The sequence below is a fragment of the Mixophyes fleayi genome, chromosome 3 (genome assembly GCF_038048845.1).
Source record: "Mixophyes fleayi isolate aMixFle1 chromosome 3, aMixFle1.hap1, whole genome shotgun sequence".
Lineage (NCBI taxonomy): Eukaryota > Metazoa > Chordata > Amphibia > Anura > Limnodynastidae > Mixophyes > Mixophyes fleayi.
This window is the reverse complement of record NC_134404.1, coordinates 263183082-263205972: the sequence shown is the minus strand read 5'-3', so window position 1 is coordinate 263205972 and position 22891 is coordinate 263183082. Positions and strand designations below refer to the sequence as shown.

The 22891-nt window shown below is 42.4% G+C and overlaps 1 protein-coding gene across 3 annotated transcripts in view; it reads right to left on the bottom strand.

The window, feature by feature from the left end:
• Positions 1–4977: 4977 nt before the first annotated feature.
• Positions 4978–22891, bottom strand: part of LOC142144541 (protein Mis18-alpha-like) — a 28024-nt gene continuing 10110 nt past the window's right edge. The window contains exon 4 of one of the 3 annotated variants that reach the window (XM_075203546.1): positions 4978–5570. In XM_075203546.1, coding sequence (XP_075059647.1) covers positions 5490–5570 — 81 coding nt within the window. In that variant the 3' untranslated portion in view covers positions 4978–5489. The remainder of the gene's footprint in view (positions 5571–22891) is intronic. The other 2 variants (XR_012689736.1, XM_075203545.1) reach the window with 2 other exon arrangements.

The following is a 22891-nucleotide window of genomic DNA, read 5'->3' as shown; positions in this document are numbered from 1 at the left end:
TATGGATCGTTATATTTATACTTTATATTGCACATATGCATATCCTGCAGTGTGTGTCTACATACAGCAAGTAACGTATAGACAGAGCGTACTTATACACAGTCATATGGAGACCTATATTGAGATCCGCTTGTATTTGAATACGGTCAAAACTATGCTAAATTCTGTGCTCGTTTTTTTGCAATAATGATTTTATTAAAGTTTTTTCCTTTTGGTTACATAGTACAAGTAAAAACAGAAAAACATACATTGTAAATTACAAGGGGGAAAAAGGGAGGGGGATCAAGGGTAGGGGTAGAGGGGGAGGCAATACACATCAATACCTGTGCTCTTTTTTTAAAAGCACGTTGCGTCCAAAGATGAATCAGGCCCATGATGTCTAATAATGGCTGTAATACATTTTGTAGGCATTATCTTTTTCTTTTTAAGCAAAACTGAGCTTGAGGTGGACGCAACCATTTCCCTCATTCCTTAAAATATTAAATAAACTATGGGTGAAATAGTTATACTCAAGACAACTGAAAAAAAAATTAAAACAATTAAATTGGCTAGTACTAACTGTGTAAAAGGTTTTTTTCGCCTGCTTTGGCCTTAAATATTCTACAAACAAAAGCAAACCCCTTTCCCCCCCAAAAAAAACCCCTGTTCTTTGGTAAACATACACACAAAAAGATATTTCTTATGACATGGACACCTCAAGTTTAAAAAAGTTATGAAGTGGTGAAAACCTTCCTCTTATACAGTGATTACATATGACAATTTTCTTTTTTTTTTAAATGACAATTTGTACATAAAATAAGCAAAATAGAATGGTCATCAATTTAAAAATAATACAGTAATAGTGAAAGAAAGAAAAGAACATTATCGGTGTGTAACTTTAAACATTTTTAAACTTGGATTAAAGGGAAAGATGAGGGAGATGGAAGGGGAGATATAAAGAGGAGGCTACAGAGTGCATCTATAATAATTAACAAGAAGGCAAATGGCATATGAAGCCCACTAGGCTATTATAGTGGGCCATATTATATTGCTTATTATTATAGGGTCCCCATAGGACACGATATTCAGCAATTATGAAGTGGCGGGGAAGAGATTGGGGAGGATAATTAAAACTAGGGATCACAAATGAGGTCAAATGTATCTGCTTTTCTTTGCAGTTGAAAAGTGATTCTTTAGTGAGTCTATAAACCAGATTTTATCCTTAACATACAGGAGATGGGCATGGGTCTTACCAGTGCCTAGCCATAGATTTGGTTGCATTCAAAATATGAGAAACACTGGACTGTGCTCTTAAACCGTGGACAAGGAGGCACAGGAGAACAGAGCAAGGGAAAAGTTGAAATGTATTGTCCAAATATCCATAGAAATGCATATTATGTGAATTTCCCTTCAAAAATTTGAGATCTTAGGACATTGCCACCAAATATGGATGAAATCCCTCTAAGTTCACAGCATCACCATTATAAGGATAAATTAGTTGGGACTATCTTATGTAGTTTTCTGGGTATAAGGTACCATCTATGTCCTGATCTATCGGAGGCCCCAGGTGCCTCTTCCATTTAAGCTTATGTCCCAGCGAAGTATACAAGTCAGAGTTGGTGAGAATTAGAACATTTTTGATAGAATGGCACTAGGCTTCGACACCTTCATAAAGAACTTGATTTGAAACGCGTTGGGCTGAGTGGGGATCCGAGAGCAGCTGTAACAGTTCCGTGTGAGTAGAAGAAGCCGTCTCCAACTCTGGTTGTATAACATCCTGCAGAAGCTGACGTGTTTTCTACATGCTATATATATTTTTATACCCATGGTAAGCGCATACCCTGAAGGGACTGGATCCTGCTCTTGAAGATTGCTGATTTTAATGTTTTTATGTGTTTTAGGCCAGATATATCTGGTAATAAAGATATTTATTTTTATATATCTATTTCTATAAGTATGTATCATATACACACATTGTTCTGTGAGGGGAGTGTTATGTAATATGCCTTGCTGGTTTTGGAACATATTAGACTCTGTAACATATAATATCGGTTTTGGCAGATTACAAGAACTGTAACGAACACACTGCCATATGTGTTCAGGTGTATTGTGGGAGAAATAACCTTATTCTTTCACATATTGGTTTTGGTTTATATATTGTACCATATATACAGTCACACTATGTTTTGTATTTTTATTTTTTTCATGTACACATCAGAAGAATAAAAGAAGAACGCACACTTCACAAGAAGAAAATAATTTTACTTTAGAGACATTATCATTGCTTGTTTATTTGTTAATGTCACATCAGCGTGATTGTTGCACTATTGTATCATTCGGTATTTACCACGTATGGGTGGTATAGGGCTTGATTGCTGCAAGTGTGCTTGGAAGCACAGGCCAATTTAGAAACTCATTCTTTTTAGATTGTTTTGGGTATTCGCCCAGTTGTGTCCCAGAAGGTATTAAACCACTACCATGGCAGTGAGAATCTCTGGTTGTCACAAGTAATGAGTTAACAGGTGGGTGCATCGCTTGTGCTGCCTTAGTGTCACAAGCCGCGGCGGTACTCACAGCCGCGGTGGCTCGCTTCTGGTCACCTTGATGACCGGGACATCATTTCCGCAGGGGTCCCGATCGTTGCCAAGGCAACGGTCAGACGCTTCTCAGTATAGCGCCGCATCCCGGCAACAGCCGGGCGCGTGCGCAAAGTGTCTTAATAGCCTGGAGGCTATTAAGCTTTAATTTATTAGTTAGACAGGCCCTGGGTGTAATTGCAGAGCTAGGCTCTGATTGGTCCAACCATGTATTTAAGGCAGTGAGGTCTGCAGCCTCACTGCCGGTTATAGCTTCTGTTGCCAGTCTGCTGACCTGCTCTGCTCCTTGCTCCTGTCCTTTGGATATTGTGTTGGATTGCCCGTGTATGACCCCTTGCCTGGATTTGGACCCTGCCTGTGTTTCTTGTGACCCCGACCTCTGGCGTGTTTACCGACCTTCCTGTTTGCTCATAACCCTTGACCTCGGCTTGTGTATTGGATTCCCTGTCTGCTGCCGACCCTCGACCCTTGCCTGGACTTCACTCCACTTTCCTGGGTTCTCCCTAGTCGGTACGCACTTCACGACCCTCTGCTGGTCTGCGGCCAAGTCTGTCCCCACCACTAGGGGCTCCAGTGAACAGTTGACTGTCAGAGCAGACTCCGGGTTGTGCTGTACCGGCTAGAGGGGTTCCTAACACTTAGTACATATAATGGAATATCAGCAAATGGTCGCAAAGTGGCAGCAGATCTGTAAGAGTAATTTACAGATTTCTGTTAACCTCCAATCTGAATCACTGTAGAGACAACAGATGCAGTTCTTTTAAAATGATGGTGAGCTAATCACTGGAGCAACACATTCTGTGGTTTGCTTTTGGAATTTATTCACAGAACACTAGTAAAATGTACCTGGCTATGAGGTCTATTCTGTCCTAGCACTATCGTACAGGATGAAAGCAGTAAAGATAGCAGTGATAGTTTTAAGAAGCCAGGCTACAAAAAGATGGGTGTGCCTCTGATTGGCCTTTATAACTGGGGTAAGTAAATGTGTCTCTTGTCTGAGTGCTTTGTGAGGGCCCAGGTCGAATCTCGCTGGAAGTTGTGGGTTCCCCTGCTACATTATACTGAGGGAATGTGTTTGAGGGTCCCAACTCCTTATGTGTGTTTCTTCCACCCTTTGTGGCACCCTGCTGTAGTGTCTCAGTATTGTGGGGCCAAAGTGAGCTGGTGTCAAGGAGAGCAGTGTCCCCGAAGAAATTTCCCTGCAGTGACTCACCTGGAGAGCTCTGTTGAGTGCTATGCGATGGGTGCACAGGTCACCAAGCGGGAGATAGTGGTACTGGCAGAGTAGTCCCTGCTGTAGACGCTCTTTCTTCAAGGCTTCTCACTCCCTACTGAGGGAAGTGAGGTTGCTTCCTGGAGGTGAAGTTTACCACTGATCTATCTTGGTTCTCGGCTTACGTTTAATACCTGTTTGGCTTGCCTGATGTTAGTGCTGGGAGCGGTGGCTTCTAGATAGTGGGTGAGTTTGCAGAGATTCTGCATCCAGCTGCGTAGCAGCAGAACGACTCTGGGCCCAGTGCATGTATGAGCCACTGGTCATACATGGGGGATAAGCCATTGGGCAAAAGCAGTGAGAGAGAGCTGCTTCTACTTACTTTGGATCCTCGAGGTTAAAGTGCCTAGCTTAAGCGTTGTACAGCCAACCTGGGAGAATGTGTGTAGCTGAGCTGCGTGGCCAGAAGATGGGGACATCTAAGCCACAGCAGGCCATAGCAGCGGGCTGTAAGTGAGCCTTCTTTGTGGCTAATGTTGTGGGCCAAGATTGCCCAGTGTCGTGAGATCTTGCAGCGTCCAGCAGCCGTAGAGGAGCAGGGTGAACTCACAGATTGGAGTTCAGAATGTCTGCCAGACCACGCTGTCCCCCCATATTACTATTTATTTTTTTTAAATAGTTTTTACTGTTTTGACTTTCGAATAACCTCAAGAGATATGAATATATTGTTAAGGTGTGTCATAAATAAAGCATTACAAACATTCCATCACTTCTTGTGAGCATGGTTCTCATTACTATTGACTCATATTTGTTTAAATGTTAAAATAATGTAATTGCTATAATGCCCTGTATGTATTACTTACTCTGTACGAGGCTGCTGAACATGTTTTATAAATTAATTATAACATCATAATATTTATCTACCATCACATGAATTTAGAAAACTCCAGAAGTAGTAATCTAGACTTCTATTCTGTAAAAGTTTGAATGTTAAGAAATCTTCGCAAACACCAAATACTACAATACTGTTTTTCTATTACTATCAAATGAAAGCTGTATATAACAAAGTACATTATTCACGTTTTTAAAAAATGAAAAATATGCTTATCCTAATACTTTGTGGTAAGGCTGCTCTACAAAAAACTAAAATAAAAAATGAAACAAAAATATATTTTTTTTTCAAAAAAATCCACTTTATTTATGCATTTTAACAAAAACAAAATGAAACCTGATAAACAGAGAATACCCAAATTCAACATAAAACATGAAGAAAGACATTTGTTACAACAAAGAGCTCCATTACATCAAGTTACAACCTAAAAGAAATATGAAGTGTATAGAACAGACATTAGCTGTGAAAAATCATGAACAAACAAACAACATAGAAAAAGGTGGGTCAGCCATGTTTGACAAAGTATTTCTCCACCTAAAATAAAAATAATGTGGGCTAAGTTCCACATTATTTCAGCACTTTGTCGCCCTATCTTATAGCTCTAGTCATTGCTACTTTACCGGTTTGATTAACGCTTGAGAAAATGCTTATATATTAGCAGTGGCATTCAAGATTATATAACTGATGTTACTAACCAGAAAATCATAGGGATATGAAGGACAATACAAGTGTAACATTGACAAGTTCAGGGGACATTAAAAAATAAAAACAAATTAACCAATGCCACGGAGATCTTATATTTTCAGGGTCACTGCTCAGAAGAATCAGGCTCACAGTTTTCTTCTAGTTTTGCAACATCTCTCTGTAGAAAACCTAAAATTTGTTTGCACTACAGGAAAAGCAAAAAAAACAAACAAACAAGAAAATAAGTACAATGATCTGGTGTTTCTCAGCTCTATGGAAAGTGCAACAGTATTCATTAGCAAAACAAACTTGGGCCTATGGTCAGAAGACAGAACTTTAATTGTGAAAAATTCTCTTATAAAGAACTGTATTAGCCAAGAGAGCCCTCCATGACCCCTTACATTGGAGTTTTGTTATTGTTTTTTTGTGTATGCTAAAATTACATTTCCAAAATAACCTAACTGTCCGAAGTAATGCTTATTCTTAAACACTGCAATTAAAACATCCGTTCTTAAGTAAAATAAAAAAGTTTAAAAAGGAGTTTTGAGTTAAAGGAAGTTTTCCAAATGCTGTTAATATCAGTTTGTATGTACAAGGGTGTTATTTTGGAGTTATTAGGAAGTTCAACCACTTTGAATTTGCATATGATTAAACGTTTGTGGTGCTAAACTGGAGATAAAAATTTTTTGGTGCTTTATTTTACTTTCATATATAAAATCTGTGGTTTATCATTTTTAAGACAATGTAAACCCACTTTCTACCCACTTTCATTGAACCCCATTTAGATTCTTAAGTAATATTACTATTACCATAAAATCTGCCTCGGGATTACTTGAGTCTGCAGATTAAGGTCAGGATCAAAAACATGAATTTACACAGGGGCGGATTGGCCATACCGGGTATTTTACCGGGCGGCCGATGGTATGAGGCCGTTCATTTACCTCCTGATGTAATCTTTTTTTTCGCATTACATTTTTTTGTTTTTTGTTTAAATCTCCGGACTGCTGGGATAACTGCATGTCAGCAGCACCCTCCAGCACAGACGGAGAGGGGGGGAATCGGGGGAACATGCTCAGGGTGCCAGTGGTGAACTACCTAGTGGCCATGGATCTTCTCCTGCTTACCTCCATCCCCCTATGCGTGGCCTTGTCCTATCCCAGATGTCACATGGGACGTGCACCATGGGACCGGTGCCGTCCCATGTGTGCACTGCAGGAAACGCGGCTTCAACAAGGTAAGTGTGAAGGCGGGGGGTTAATTCAGTGTAAAGTGTGAGGACAAGTGGCTTATATTAATATATGTATGTGTATGTGAGGGCAAGGGGCTTATATCATTGTTATGTATGTGTGAGGGCTGGAGGCTTATATCATTGTTATGTATGTATGTATGTATGTATGTGTGTGTATGTGGGCAGGTGGCTGATATCATTGTTGTGTGTGTGTGTGTGTGTGTGTGTGTGTGTGTAGGTGGCTGATATCATTGTTATGTATGTATGTGTGTGTGAGGGCAGGAGGCTGATATCATTGTTATGTATGTATGTGAGGGCAAGGGGCTTATATCATTGTTATGTATGTGAGGGCTGGAGGCTTATATCATTGTTATGTATGTATGTGAGGGCAAGGGGCTTATATCATTGTTATGTATGTGAGGGCTGGAGGCTTATATCATTGTTATGTATGTATGTATGTATGTATGTATGTATGTATGTATGTATGTATGTATGTATGTATGTATGTATGTGTGTGTGTGGGCAGGAGGCTGATATCACTGTTATGTATGCATGTGTGTGGGCAGGAGGCTGATATCATTGTTATGTATGCATGTGTGTGGGCAGGAGGCTGATATTATTGTTATGTATGCATGTGTGAGGGCAGGAGGCTGATGATATTGTTATGTGTGTGTGTGAGGGCAGGAGGCGGATATCATTGATATGTATGTATGTATGTATGTATGTATGTATGTATGTGTGTGTGTGGGCAGGAGGCTTATGTCATTGTTGTGTGCGTGCAGGTTTTTTTTATGTCAATGTAATGGGTGTGAGGGCACGGGGGCTTACGGTAATATAATGTGGGTGTGAGGGCACGGGGGCTTACCGTAATATAATGTGGGTGTGAGGGCATGGGTACTTATGGTAATATAATGTGGGTGTGAGGTAGAGGCTAATTGGTTGCTATTTTATTTGTGTGGTGATGGTGGGGCAATTTATTTAAATAGTGGGGGATATTAATTTCAGATGGGGTGGTTTGAGGGCTATTAATTGAAAGTGGTTCTGAGTTTGGGGAGAATGAAGTCTATTAATTAAATGTGAATATGAATTATTAAACTTAAATGTTATTTATTTCTGGGCTTGTTTGGATGTAGAGAAATAGGTTTATTTATCAAATGTGAATACTATTATGATAATTTTGGGGCTGGAGGGAGGCCTATTTATTAAATGTGAGTGCTATTGATTTAATGCTGGAGCTGGTTGGAGTTTTCTAAATTTCATGTGTCCATTTTTTTCCCCCGAATAAGGCCCCAGGATCCAGACAAGCAGCAACTGAGCAAAAGACACCAACAGCCACAGGTAGGGAAAGCAACAAGAGCAGGTAGGAGAGAGCAGGACAGTCTGCCAACTGTATTTTTCTATATTGGCAGTTCGTCTGCACCGTTATTACGAATACGTATATTGTGATTACATTTTCTGCTACAGGTTTGCTATAGATAAAATGAGTTGCTCATTTTGTTCTATTTTCAATGTATTAGTCAAAGGGTACCCATTACCTGTGCGCAGAGGAGGCAGTCATTATGTGGGTGAGCCAATAATCATACCTCCCAATTTAGACATGTTTGTCCTGTGGGTTGTAATGTTGGGGGAAGGGTGGTATTTAATGGGCAGCATAGCGCTTTGCAGCGCTAGGCAGACCTCTAGGGGTATAGCCAGCTTTGTACTAATCCCGCCTCCTTTTGTGTTAGCCATGCCTACAGTTGATTTGGTCCCACCCACATGAGGACACATCCACAATTTTTTCCAGGGCCACTTTGAGTTCCCAATCCGCCCCTGAACTCACACATACTATTTACACTGAACTAGAGAAACAGACATGGTTGTTGACAGGTGTGAACATGAACTGTGTGTTGTGTGCAATCGTATGTTTAATAAATGTGTGTTTTTGTTTCTGGACTGGTAAGTGAACTGCTCGTGTCCCACAACCTTGATTACCAAAGCCACCCAGGCAGAAAAATTAGGCCCATCACCGGCCATCCACTTACGGCGATATAATGACCTTAGCCAATACAAGGAGGTTGGTCACTAATCTGGTTGCGTTCCTGCCCAGTAGTAAATACACACCGATACCAAACACACAGGTTTTAGGAAATAGCAAAGGGATCCTGACGCCTGTATCCCCTCCACCACCTCCATCCACAAGTCCCCAATCACAGGACAATCCCAGAGGAGGTGCCAGAAGTCAGCAGGGGTTCCCCCACTCTTTGGGCACACAGAGTTAGTTCAGACACCCATCTGGTGCAACCTGTGTGGGGAGTAATGGACTGTGTATTACGTATAACTGCACCTGCCTAAACCTGGTACAGTAGGTGGCCTCCCTGGCACTGTCAAGAATGGCACTCCAGTTATAGCCACCTAAGTCCACCTCCCTACCTCATCCACAGCCCACCAAAGTCATCAGAAGCAAGGAGGAAAAACACATTGGCGTACAGAATGGAGATGGTCTTTGTTGTGCCCACCTGTCCCAGAAGCAGAGAGGGGCCATGCCAAAAGTAATATGAGTTATGCCAAACTGGGTTCCAGGGCATGTCGGAGCTACAGATAAGTAAAGAATAGGCAGCTTGGGAGTGGAAATTATAATTGCAGTTGCGCAAAGAATTTAAGAACACCGTTGGCATAAAGTTGACTCATGGATGCGACACGCCATTGGGGAAATTGCCGCAATTTATACAACTCAGGAAGAGTGGAATTAAACCAAATCGGATTATCAGGGTCTATCCCAACAGTATCCATCACTCTATGGAGCACATTTGTGACTGGATCACTATTAAATAACTTTTGGTAAAAATGTATTTAAAGCAAATAGCGCAGGGCACTTATTTATGTAATTGCATTTGCACTTATTTTTGTTTAGTGCAAGATAGGAAGTCGTTATCTCTGAGACCAGGGTAGAAAAATTGTTTTTTTTGTCTAACCTTGCTATAGGATATGCCTATTTCTTATGCATATATCTGATACAATGAGCCTGTGTTTACCAAGCCTTTGGTGTATTGTGGTTTGGGAAACTGGCTTGTTGCGAGTCCTGTTGTTGTTCTGTGTAAATATGAATTCCGAACGGTCTGATGAAAGGCCATGTGTTAATTAGACCTTTTGATGTGTGAGGTTTAACTTGGAGACAGGAAGGTTTAATTTAAACCGTGCTACTACATTTCCTGCATCTCAAAGATGCAGGATATCACAGCAAGGTTTTTAAGAATTTCAAAGCGAAGTATAAATATTAGTGGCTTTGCAAATATATGTAAATTTATGTTTGTTTAAATAGAGTATATCCTGATGCTAAAAATAGCATGTGTCTGAAAGGTATAAAAGCTCTGACTTGTACACTGAAATGTATCATTCTTCTGATGTTCCATCTGACCTAACAACTGATACCTCTAATCAGTGAGAGCAAATAAACATCGCTCTGCTTCAAGACCTGCTTGACAACATCTTCAATATCGCTGTATTCCTGTGATCTACAGATTAGACCCAAATCTAATCCGTTCTCCGGCTGTGTCTGCGGTTTGGACCCAAGCGTTTCCAGTACCATCGCTCTGCCCGCTACCTGCAGCTCTGGTCAGTGTGATAGGCCAGGGGGAGATCCATTCACAGAAACCCTGATCCACCGTAAGAGGTCAGGAGTACCAGCCCAGGTACACCAGCAGCAAGATACGCTAGCAGCGTCAGTGACCCAGAAGGAACGTGGTTCTGAGCGCCATAAAGGAGTTCAGTGGTGGCAGCAGGCCCCTCCCACTGCGGCAGGAGGGGCGCATTCGTAATAACGAAAGGAAACTGTGGCAAAGTAAGCCCAGCAGGTTCCCAGCAACAACAGGCAGGGTGGCATAGGCGGTCCATCCTGTCACAACATTCCATACCAATAAGGCTTGCCTAAGTAGTGGTGGAACAATTCCCGAAACTCGGGTACCCAACAAGGCCTGGACAGGTGGATGCACAAAACCTGTCCACCTGGCCAGATAACTGACAAGGACGGCTGGCGGGGAAACCCCGAACCATTCCTTCAGATGTGCCAACTGTGCGGCTAAATAATAGCCCCAAAGGCCCGTAAGAGCAAGTTCCCTAGAGGCTGTCACGCGCCGTCCCTGTGTCTCTTCCTCCGCACAGGGACGGGCGCTCTCTTCCAACAATAGACGGCCGGTTGCTAGGCAAACGGCCGTCACTTCCGGTTCCCGGCAGCTGCGCGTCCCGTTGCGATCCTCAGTATCCGGCGGTGGTGTTCAGCATCACCACTGCCGTAGGTAGTCCTGCCCCCTGTGTCCCATATATAAAGCAGACTCTGGCACATGATGAGTGCCAGAGTATTAGGTCATATCCTTGCTTCAGCTTTACTGTGACTTTATATCTGTGACTCCTGTGTATTACCCGGCTTGTTCCTGACCATTCCTATTCTGTGCTCCCTGTGAATTGACCTCAGCTAGTGTGACCATTCTTCTGCGCTTCTGATACCTGACCCGGCTTTCTCCTAACTACGGACATTGGATTTCCCCTGTGGCATCTACTGATCTCTCGATTCTGACCCGGCTTGCATGCCACCGCTTCCATCCAATCGCTTCACTGGTTGCTCCCTCTGAGGACCGCGACCTGCGTGTTCCCGCAGCTAAGACCATACTTCCTTGCGGGGGTTCCTGGTGAAGACCTGGAACACGTTAGACTCCGCGCCTCTTTGGTGAGTAGTGCCAAAACCAGTAAGAAATACTCCTGAATCATGACAGAGGCTTTGGAATGGCAGAGTGGCTAACCTGATTCTCACACGCTTGCCCCCCAGACCAGAGAGGGCAGGAATTTGTTAATCTTGGAGAAAAGCCATCTCGGGAGATATACCGGAGAGTCGTGCAGTGGGTTCAGGAAATTTGGCTGCAGTACCTTTTTTATTAGGTCAACTCTACCTGACACGGACAGGGGCAATTTTGTCCAAGTAGAAGTCTTGGCCTGAAGATAGTTAATCACAAGGTCAATATTCAGTGGTATGTAGTCAGCAAACAAATTTATGACTCATATCCTTAAATATAAAAAATATCCCTAGATACTTAAATTTAAGTGTCCACCGGAGAGAATGGGAGGCTGCAGGACAAACCGGAAGTCCCCCAGATATAGGGAATATTTTAGACTTGGAACAATTTATCCTCAGGCCTGCGAAATCACCGAAATCCTCCAAACACAGCAGTGTAGTCAGAGACATGTCTGAATCTCTAAGAAACAGAAGCATGTCATCAGCATACAATGCAATTTTGTCAATCCCATCCTCGACCCTGAGGCCACAGATAGCAGGATGTTTGTATTAAGCAAGCCAGTGGCTCAATAGCTATGGCAAACAAGGCCGGGGAGAGATGACAACCCTGTCGTGTGCCCCTGCCCAAGTCAAAGAAGGAGGTAACATGGCCATTGATACTAATTCTGGCCATGTGACGAATAAAGCAACCAAACCCAGGATAGAAAATTAGGGCCAATCCCCAGTCTATACATAACCACCCACAAATATTCCCATTCCACAGAATCGAATGCCTTAGCCATAAATCCCACCTGGTCTGGGTTGATCAGCTGGGAGCTGACTTGTTCAGGCATATAGCAAGGACTTTGGCAAGGATTTTTAAATCAGTCGAAAGAAGGGAGATTAGTCAATAAGAATCTGGTAACATTGGATCCTTACCCATCTTTGGGATATGAACTATCAGGGCCTCCAACATGGCAAAAAATCCGCCTCCAAGAATTCATTACATTGAGCAAGTAGTGTAGGAGTAAAGAAAGTACCACATTTTTTGTACAACTCCATAGGCAGGCTGTCTACACCCGATGCTTTACTGCAAGGAAAGGATGCTATTGCAGATTCAAGCTCCACTGTAATGGGAGCCTCCAGACACGCCACGCCCTCCATAGGGTAGGGAGATGCACCTTGTACAGGTAATCATATACTTGAGTTGCAGAGTGATCCACCTTGGAGGTACAAATTAGAATAAAAAGCTCTAAACACAATGGCTATCCGTTTCGTCTGATAATGTATGTTACCTGACCAGTCAGTTATAGCTGAGATTGTGTTATTTTGTAGCTCAGTCCTGGCCAGATAAGCCATAAGTCTACCGTTTTTATCCCTCTGAGCATATATAGCGTGCCCGGAGAAGAGAAGCTGGCGGGAGGACTTGTCCACCAAATGATCAGTCCATGACTTCTGTGCATGGAGCCAGACCAGTCCATCTTCAGATGTAAGTTTAGAAAGGTAAACCTACTATAAATCACAACATTCCCGTTCCAACCTCACTTCCTCCTCTCTGGAAAGTCGCTTGCGGCCTTCCACCCGATTGATCAGGGTGCCTCGAAGAAAGGCTTTAAAAAATCCCAAAGTACAGGTGGTTTCGCCGACGAGGCATTCACAGAAAAGAACCCCTTCCAATCTGCCACCAGGTCCCTACCCGTCCCAATCAGCGTAAGCGAGAATGTGTTTAACTTGCAGAAAAGAGTGCCAGTGTGTGGGACAAGGGCACCGACCAACAGCACAGGAGAATGGTCGGATATCCCCCTAGAGAGATAACTGACCTCTGTGGCCAGGGGGGCCATGCTACTGGAAATTAAAGCCAAATCTTTATGGGAGAATGTGTAATTAGAGGAGGAATAACAATAAAAAGTCTGGCTGGTGGGGAAGCTGGCCCTTCATATATCTATCAAACCCATATGCGCTTTTAACCTAGAGGGTTAATTCCGTGGTGTCTCCCTCCACCTGTCAGCCCCGGAATCCATAACGGAATCCATAACGGCGTTAAAGTCCCCCATACACACCACCGGACCATGAGGGGAGATTGCAATAAACTTGGGAGGCCTGCTTAAGCACCTTAGAACTGAAAGGTGGAGGGACATAGATGGGCAAAAATGTAACTGGGGAGTTATCCAATAGGGCTCAAAGAAATACATAACAACTGTAGAGGTCCAGTTGTACCTGCTTAAATACAAATCACAAATTTCGTGTCAATATTACTGAACACCCCCGTGTGTCGAGTAAACTGAATGGTAGGCCCAGCCGTCCTATAATTTCTTAAGGGCCAGAACGCGCCCCCCAACCAAGCATGCTATATCAGAATTATATTTTTTCAACTGTGCAAGGACCAAGGACCTTTTTATGCGGTCTTTAAGACTCCTTACATTCCATGACAGAAATCTCAGTCCCTCAACCCTTACTCCGCTCAAAGCCATCGGCCATGATGTAACCGTGGGTAGAGGGCAACCTGCATATACCCAAATTGAGTACTGATAACAAAAGAGAACTTGTTACAACCAATGCATCTTAAGAAAACACATGTGGGTCATTCCACATCAGATCACCCAACAAAAACATGAAATGTCCACTACCCATCTCAGATTTCTCTGAATTTTTTTTAGTAAACATAGGATGTCAATAAAACTATTTCTGCCAAATATCTCGACTGTGACAATTAGTTGATTAAATATTTATTTTTCAATTTATTAAATAATTTACTTATCGCTGCTTCTTTATCCAGTTTATTTGAAGTATCACAGGTGTTTATTAAGGAATCACCACAAAATGTTTCAAATAGAGTTTAAAACGCTAGGTTCAATTGACATTAGGGATCACATTTTTTAGGGGGGTGTTTCAAAAAGATATACATTACTACCACAAAAAAAAAAAAAATCAAAAAAAAAAATCAGCAGGGTACTCTGTTTCATAGCAGGGAAAAAAAATATAATGAATTTGATGCTCGATTACTGTTGTACCGCATACATAATTAACACAAGAAACCATGAAATTTAAAACCTTTAACATAACTTAAGTCCTTAACTGAATTTGAGTCAACAAGCTCATTATTTTTCCCTTGTTTGGAACTTGTTGTAACGGTCTGAAATTTTCCTTAAAGTGTCAGCAGAAAGTGTATACTGCCTTCCAGTACTTCCTTGGATAGTAGGCACTTCCGTTACACAGAGGACGTGTGTCACTCACCGGACTGTGAGTGCTTCTTCCCGGACATTTCGGAACCGTGGCCGTCCTCCATCCTGAGGGACTGCGCATGCGCAGCCCTTTCTAAACCTTCAGTGTATGTTCCTTTAACTTAATTGGCAGATCAGGCAACACTCCCTATATTAAGCACCTGTGGTCAACACCACGTTGCCTGATCTTGGAGTCTCATTCCCCATGAGTCTCTGAAGGTGTTCCTGTGTTTCCTCGTTTGTTCAGCCCAGCTGATTCCTGTGGTTTCCAAACCACTTCTACCCCTGTGGTTTCCAAACCACTTCTACTACTGTGGTTCCCATACCACAGCTACCCTTCTGTGTATCATCGTGACTGTGAGCTGATTCCTATCCGCTGCCTCCGTGCACTACAGTCTTCTAACCACTTCCACTCACCTGTTCATCATCGTGACTGTTAGCTGATTCCTATCCGCTGCCTCCGTGCACTACAGTCTTCAACCTGCAACTCGTCTGTGTTTCATCATCGTGACTGTTAGCTGATTCCTATCCGCTGCCTCCGTGCACTACAGTCTTCAACCTGCAACTCGTCTGTGTTTCATCATCGTGACTGTTAGCTGATTCCTATCCGCTGCCTCCGTGCACTACAGTCTTCAACCTGCAACCCGTCTGTGTTTCATCGTGACTGTTTGGCTGATTCCTATCCGCTGCCTCTGTGCGCTTCAGTCTTCAGTTCTTGTCAACTCTCCCGTGTTTCCTTGAGACTGCTGCCACTATTGCTATCCGCTACTCTCCGTGATCAACAGTTCCAGTTCAACTCTGCTCTCCCGTGTCCCATCGTTACTGCACCTGCTGGTTGCTATTGGCTACCTCCGTGTTTCCGCAGAGACCCGCTGCTGCTACTCCTCAGCGCTACGCATCCATCTACTGCTGATCCGCTCTCCACGCTTTCCTGTGTTCCCTGCTGGTCTACCTACCTGTGCGCTGCACCTACTAGACCACCGCTTCACCCATCCCTGGACTTTGCATCCTGCCGGCCTCCTGCCGTTCAGGTATCTTTGCACTCCTGTCTGACTGCCTGCTTCTGAACCACGGTATGCATACTTCTCATTGACTGTGCTGTGTATTGCATACCTTGCTGGACTGTGTTGGTTCACCTCTGGAGTTTACTATCCGCTGAGTCTATTGCCATCATTGACTGTGTTATCTCGTGCTGGATTACTTCAAGAGACTTTCTATATTGGCAGTGCTGTTCAGTCATATATACATATATATTGTGCATATTACTGTGGATCAAAGTTAAGGTGCCCGTGTATATCTTGTGTTGCAGTCTCTCCCCGTGCACCTCCTCACATATATATTCAGTGGTACAACTTGCTAGTGGCAGACCACTGATCCCTGTTTCCAGTTTCACCTGTTCCAGTATCCTCTCACATAGCAGTGGTACAACTTGCTAACGCAGACCACTGACTCCCCGGATACCTCCACTTGGATTCCATTCCTTCACTCTGACAGCGGTACAACTTGCTATCCGCAGACCGCTGAGTCTCATCACCTCCTCGTTTCTGTTGGACATTCCTCCTCACTATAGCAGTGGTACAACTTGCTACTGCAGACCACTGACTACCTTCACGTGTCCTTTGTCCATACAGTTCCTCGTGTATTATTACCATCATATTGCCAGTGCTGCTAGTCATAGACTTTCCTGAGCATCTCATCATCTGCTATTTCCTGTTCCGTGATCACCCTGCTACCAGAGTACCATATTACCACCTATACTGCTCTGGTAGGCCTATCACCTGGTGATCCCTGGGTAAAGACTCCTAGTGCCCGTGACAACGTGAATAAAAGGGACAAAACACTTATTTCTTGAAGGCCAGGACAGCACATTTGTTGATTGGTTTCGTTTCTTGAAGTGTATCACCACATCTTGTTCCTCCTCATTACAATGAATGATATACCCAAAGTACCAGATGTTATCATACACAGCTGCTATGTATGTTTTTTGTGACTGTGGTCATAGTGACACTAACTGTGGTTCCTGCTGTCTTTATGTCACCTGATGACAATCGATATATGTGTAGCTCATCATTACTAATAGGCCGAAATCTGGGATGAGAACGTGTTCCTGCCACAGTGTTTGCTGTTTCTAGACGGCTATGCAGCTTGGTTTTGCAGTCTTGTATTTCGTTTTGTGACACGTAAAAAACTTTATACCATGTACATTTTCATTTGCCCAGGTCCAAAGTTGTCAAGATGTGATGGGTTTCCACGGCTTGCAGACTGGTGCGTGTGGCTAGACGTTTAACTGTCCCGTCAATGCCATCACATGGACTCTAACCATGAGATGTGGCAAAAATTTTAATTCTGCTTGAATGTTGAAGTCATTCCTATGGATGCATAAGTTAAAAAAAAATTTGCAGTTCTTGTATTGTGCACTAGCACCATCACTAAAGTAGTAAATATACTCCAATAGTTTCGCTAAGTGTTTCATAACTACCGTAATGACGGCATGCAGTTATAGCTACATGGTCACAGGTATCGCTAATAACGCACAGGCTCACACAGTTTGTGGTTTCACAATCATCTTGCCTAAAATATATAACAAGCTAACAGTCACCATATTCTTTGGTCCACTTCAGTGACATAACTTTTAAGCTTTTTCTGGCTCCTTTTTTGTGAGACAAGAAAGGATTACAGCATGTTTTCTGAAATTCTTCATATCTTAGCAGCAGAAGCTTTTCATGATGGTAGCAGCCTAAGGTTTCAGGATCATTAGTTACTGCATTTCAAACTTCAGTTCTCAGAATCAAAAGTTTTTTTTCTTCATCTGTAAAGTGGTCCCAGCTATGTAATCCAATAGTTTTTGAACAGATAGTAATATGGCAGTCCGTATTTATAAGACTACCAAATGAGCAGCTGCCATGATTGACTCTTTCTGTGTCTCCCTTTCTCTTTCTCTGGAAAGGTCTTACTTGCCTACTCTCCCAGAATTCCCGGGAGGCTCCCGAATTTCAGGGAGTCCTCCCGGACTCCCGTAAGAGTAGGCAAAGCTCCCGCATTCAACGAAATTCACATCATTGTATTAAAGTAATTCTATCGTTTTCAAATAAGCATTGCCCAAGCGATTGTATTGTGTTTCTAACGCACAAAGTGATTTATTTTAGCAGATGTAAATAGTCAACAATTCAATACATTATTATATTAGGATACAGTACAGTACAGCACAGCCAATACCAAAAGATAAATACATACCAATGCAATCGCATGCGCTCGCTGCGCACCCACGGGACCCGGTGGACAGTATATCTGTTAGAATACTGTGTCAGAGTTGACTGAGAACTAAAGGGTGTGTAGCGATGATTATATACAGTACAGTGTTACACTTGAACAATAGAGATGACGTAGATTGTTTCTATAGGTCCAGATGTTGGGTGGGTCCAGGGCAGACAAGTAATAGGTTGATTCAATCTAAGGAATCCAAAGGTGGGGGTCGTCTCTCCAGGGGGTCTGCTCCTTTCATAGCCAGCATCATACAAAGGATTATTCCCTAATAACAATAACTAAAGTATGCAATGTGCGATCTCTTCGCCGACTGCACCGGACAGCTGCTGATGATTAGGGCTTCAATATGATATCAGGCATGACACCTTTCCTATAACCTGAACCTTTAATAACACTAAAATGTACATATAATCATATTATATAAACAAATAAACCAAATATTATCTGCTCATAAATTACAGTGTAACGGTACCAATATGAATACGAATTATATAAATAACTAAATGTTGTAATGAGAGTGTGTGCGTGCGTATTTTACCGTGCGAACGCACCACGCCATGTGTTACGTGGCGTATGGATCGCATTTGCATAGCTAAACAATATTAAACCAATATACTTTCGTTCATCCAATTATACGACTTCAACAATTGAATGGAGGGGAGAGGCTTAATCATGTCATTAAGCCCCGCCTCCTCTATTCAATGACGTGAATTTCGGCATTTTAAAGTGGGGGCAGGGCTATGGTGATCCAACGATGTCACCCACGCCCCCCTCCTACCCCTTGTCACATGACTTCTCCCACGGATCTCCCACGGGAGAAATCTTAAAAGTTGGCGTGTATGGGAAAGTTTCAGTTTTGGTCTCTCTAAAAGGAATCCCCTTCCCATCAGTTTTTTGTTTGTTTCATTTCCTGTATGGGAGTTTTATCCCATTGCCTCAGTTTAGTTCACTTTTTTGGTATGGTTTTTAAACAATGTGTAAATTATGTATGCGGTACAACAGTAATCGAACATCAACTTCGTTATTTTTTTTCTCCACTATAAAACAGAGTACCCCGGCTGATTTTTTTTGTGGTAGTAATTTATACCTTTTTTAAACACCCCCCAAAAAATGGGATCCCTAATGTCAATTGAAACTAGCGTTTTTAATTCTTTTCGAAAAACGTGCAATTTTGCAGTAACACAAAACATGAGGCAGATAAAGTAATTTGGTTTGGATTTTTGGATTCGGGAGAAAGAGTTACCTTAAGGGTCCAAATTTTGTGGCGATTCCTTAATAAACACCCGCAATACTTCAAATAAACTGAAGCAGCGATAAGTAAATTATTTAATAAATTGAAAAATCAATATTTAATCAACTAATTGTCAGACAGTCGAGATATTTGGCAGAAATATTTTTTTTGAATCCTCTCGTAACTAAACAATTTTCGTAGAAATCTGAGATGGGTGGTGGACAACCCTGGTTGAACTGACATGGAATGACCCATGTTAGAGAATTAAGATACTCAAAAACTTTACGCTGCAAAAATAGAAAACATGTCAACTGCATCTGTGTATTTGAAAACAAGATAGCATGCAGCATAATAACAGATGGGAACAATTGAACTGTGTCTAACAATCTAACCCCTAACTCCTCCCTCCCCCACCCCGTATACCTTACACAAAGCCGTGGTACACTTAATCCCATAACTATTCCTTACTTAACCTACCTTACTAACCAAAAGCGATCCTACTTCTAACTTGTAGCAGGAGGCTCTCCGAACATATTATCGCCACACACAAACTGTAACTAAACATTTGCATACATTTATTGTTGCATAGATATGTAACAGTCCGTCCCTTAATCTAAGACATGAAGCCTGCACTCAAGGCCCTTGAGAAAGCTCTATTTGGTGAAACGTACGTCGGGTAACTAACGTCATTTGTGACGTCACAACCTGGAAGTGGGGCCAGCGAGCATTAGTGCTGCAGAGCTCCCAAATGCAAAATTACAATATATTATTTAAATATGGATGCTTGCTGCAAATTACTAACCAATATGAATGAAGTAGCATTTGAACTTTTTTATGTTACATATTAATGGATTAAGGAATAACTATTGGGCAGACATTAATTATTGGATGATAAATCCTGAGAAGGATCCACTAGTATAAGATAATAGGAAACTGAGACAAAATCAGAGCAACAGGCTGATTATTTATACATGTTATTAATCCAGTTATTCAGATGAAGTTTAATTGGTTCCCCATAAGAATTATATGCCTGATTTGTAAGGTCCAATGAAAATTTGGGTAACTAGGAACATACGTTACTTCAGAATAAATTGCTATTAATCTAAAATCAACTATCTGGATAATATGCTGTCTTATATGAATAATAGTTATCCTTCCAATAGTATATAGGGAACAGACCAGCAAAGCCCTTTATAGTAGTGCAATTGTGCACAATTCAGCCTGGGAATATAAAGATGTATGTGTTTTTGGGATGCTTATATATGGTTTTCATAATGGGATTTTTATACTTGCATAAAATCCGTTTCTCTTAGTCCATTGGGGGACACCGGGGACATTAGGGTATAGAGTAGGGACAGGGCGAACTGGCACTTTAAACTTCTGTTTAACTGAGCCCTAGCTCCTCCCCCTCTATACCCCACCTCGTGTCCAGCCTCAGTTTGTTTAACCAAGCCCACAGAAAGCGGAGATAGAGAGAAACAGGAAAAGAGAATAAACTTAACAAACAACAGCATTCTCTTACCAATAAGACTACATGTCAAACAGTAGGAGAAACTAAAGCGTTAAGGGTGGGCGCCCGGTGTCCCCCAATGGACTAAGAGAAAGGGATTTTACGCATGTATAAAAATCCCATTTTCTCTGTCTTCCTTTGGGGGACACCGGGGACATTGGGGACATCCCAAAGCTGCCCTACGGGAGGGAACGCTCAGAAGAAATGGCACAAAACACCTTTCTTCTAAAACTTGCATTCTTGGATGCAAACACATTAAACTTGGAAAAGTTAGTGAATGTGTGTACAGACTACCACGTGGCCGCTTTACACAGCTGTTCTCTGGAAGCACCATAGCGGGCCGCCCAGGTTGCACTTACAGACCCTGTAGAGTGCTTGCATAGATTATCTGGGATAGGCTCCCCAGCCTTACTATAAGCTTGACGAATAACAGACGTGATCCACCTAGCAATAATTACTTTAGAAGCTAGCCAGCCTCTTTTGTGAGCATGATAGAGACTCAAAAGATTGTCAGTCTTGCAAATCTTCTGAGACCGCTGCACATAAATTCGGAAAATTTGGACAACATTGAGAAAACCAATAGAAATATCATTAAACTGATTACATAAAATCATTCAGGACCGGAATAACAATGTGTTGATTTAGATAAAAACCAGACACAACCGTAGGAAGGAAAGAGGTCCTGTTTCGAAGAACTGCCCTGTTTTTTTGAAAAACAAGAAGAGGAGACTTGTAAGAGAAAGCAGCAAGCTCTGAAAACTGTGCGTGCCGTAGAAAAGGTCAAAACCGTTTTCTAGGATAGAAATTTGAATTCCACTGTATTCAAAGGGTCAAATGGCGGATGCTGTAAAGCATTCAACACCAAATTCAAAATCCCATGGTGGTACCGGAAGAACATATGGAGGTTGTACATGAAGAACGCCCTGAATGAGTGTGCCAGCAAGTTTTCTTTTAAAGAAGACAGAAAAAAGCTGACACCTGACCTTAAAGAGAACTAAGGCGCAAATCTGCATCCAACCCGTCCTGCAAGAACCTAAGTAACCTGGCCAAGCAAAAAGAGGAAGTAGGATATCCCTTCTTTTTACACCAGTCAATAAAAGTTTTCCAGACTCGAGAAATCTTTGCAGAGGCTGGTTTCCGAGCACAAAGCATTGTTTGCACCACAAGTTCGAAAACACCTTAGCGCTTAGGATCATAGCTTCAACAGTCACACCGTTAAAGCCAGACGTTGTAAACGTAGATGACAAAAGGGATCTTGAGTTAATAGATCTGGGCGTAGCGGCAACCACCAGGTCTTAGCTCGTCGGTGTACCAGGCCCTCTGCGGCCAATCCGGCGCTATCAAAAGAACTGGAACACCCTCTCTCTTTATCTTTCTTAACACCCTTGGAAGCATGGCTACCGGTGGAAAAATGTACACTAAGCAATACCTCCAAGGGACAGACATGGCGTCTACTGCAACAGCCATAGGATCTCTAGCACAGGAGCAGAAGAGGAGAACCTTGTGGTTCATCTGAGATGCCACCATGTCGACATTCGGGTGACCCCACCATTCCACCAACTGACTAAACACCTTAGGATGAAGTGACAATTTCTGTATGGCCAAGGGACTTTTGGTACCGCTCTGATGATTGAGGTATGCCACTGACGTGGCATGGTCTGACTGAATCTTCACTGGCCTTCCCTGCAGCAAGTATTGTGCGCTTATAACCACATGAAGACTGCACACAATTCAAAAACATTGATTGGAAGCTTGGATTCCTTTTAAATACAAAAACCCTGAAACCGAGCATGAAGACAGAAGGCCTCTAATCTCGAAGGCTGGCATCCTTTGTGATTAAAGTCCAATTTTAAATTGATAAATTGCATCCCCTGGCGAGAATCTGTTTATGTAACCACCAAAGAAGCAACTAACTGGTCTGCGGAGACAGATGAAATACCTGGGCCACCAGATTCAGATGGCATTTGTTGCATTGCAACAGAAGATCCAACTGGGACTGCCGTGCATGAAACTGAGCAAACTGGACCGAATAGAAAGTCGATACAATGTTGCCAAAAACGCTCATGGCGAAATGTACCGAAGGCTACCTTGCTGCCAACCAAGATCTTACCCTGTTCTACAAGGCTAGAATCCTGTCTTGGTTGGTAAGAACGCCAGTTTTGATGGATGTGAAATAAAAATACTCAAAAAGATACCGTATTTTTCGCTCCATAAGACGCACTTTTTCCCCCCAAAAAAATGGGGGGAAAAGTGTGTGCGTCTTATGGAGCGAATACTGCATGACAGAAAGGAAGGAAGAAAATAAAACTTACATGTCCAGCGTGGAGA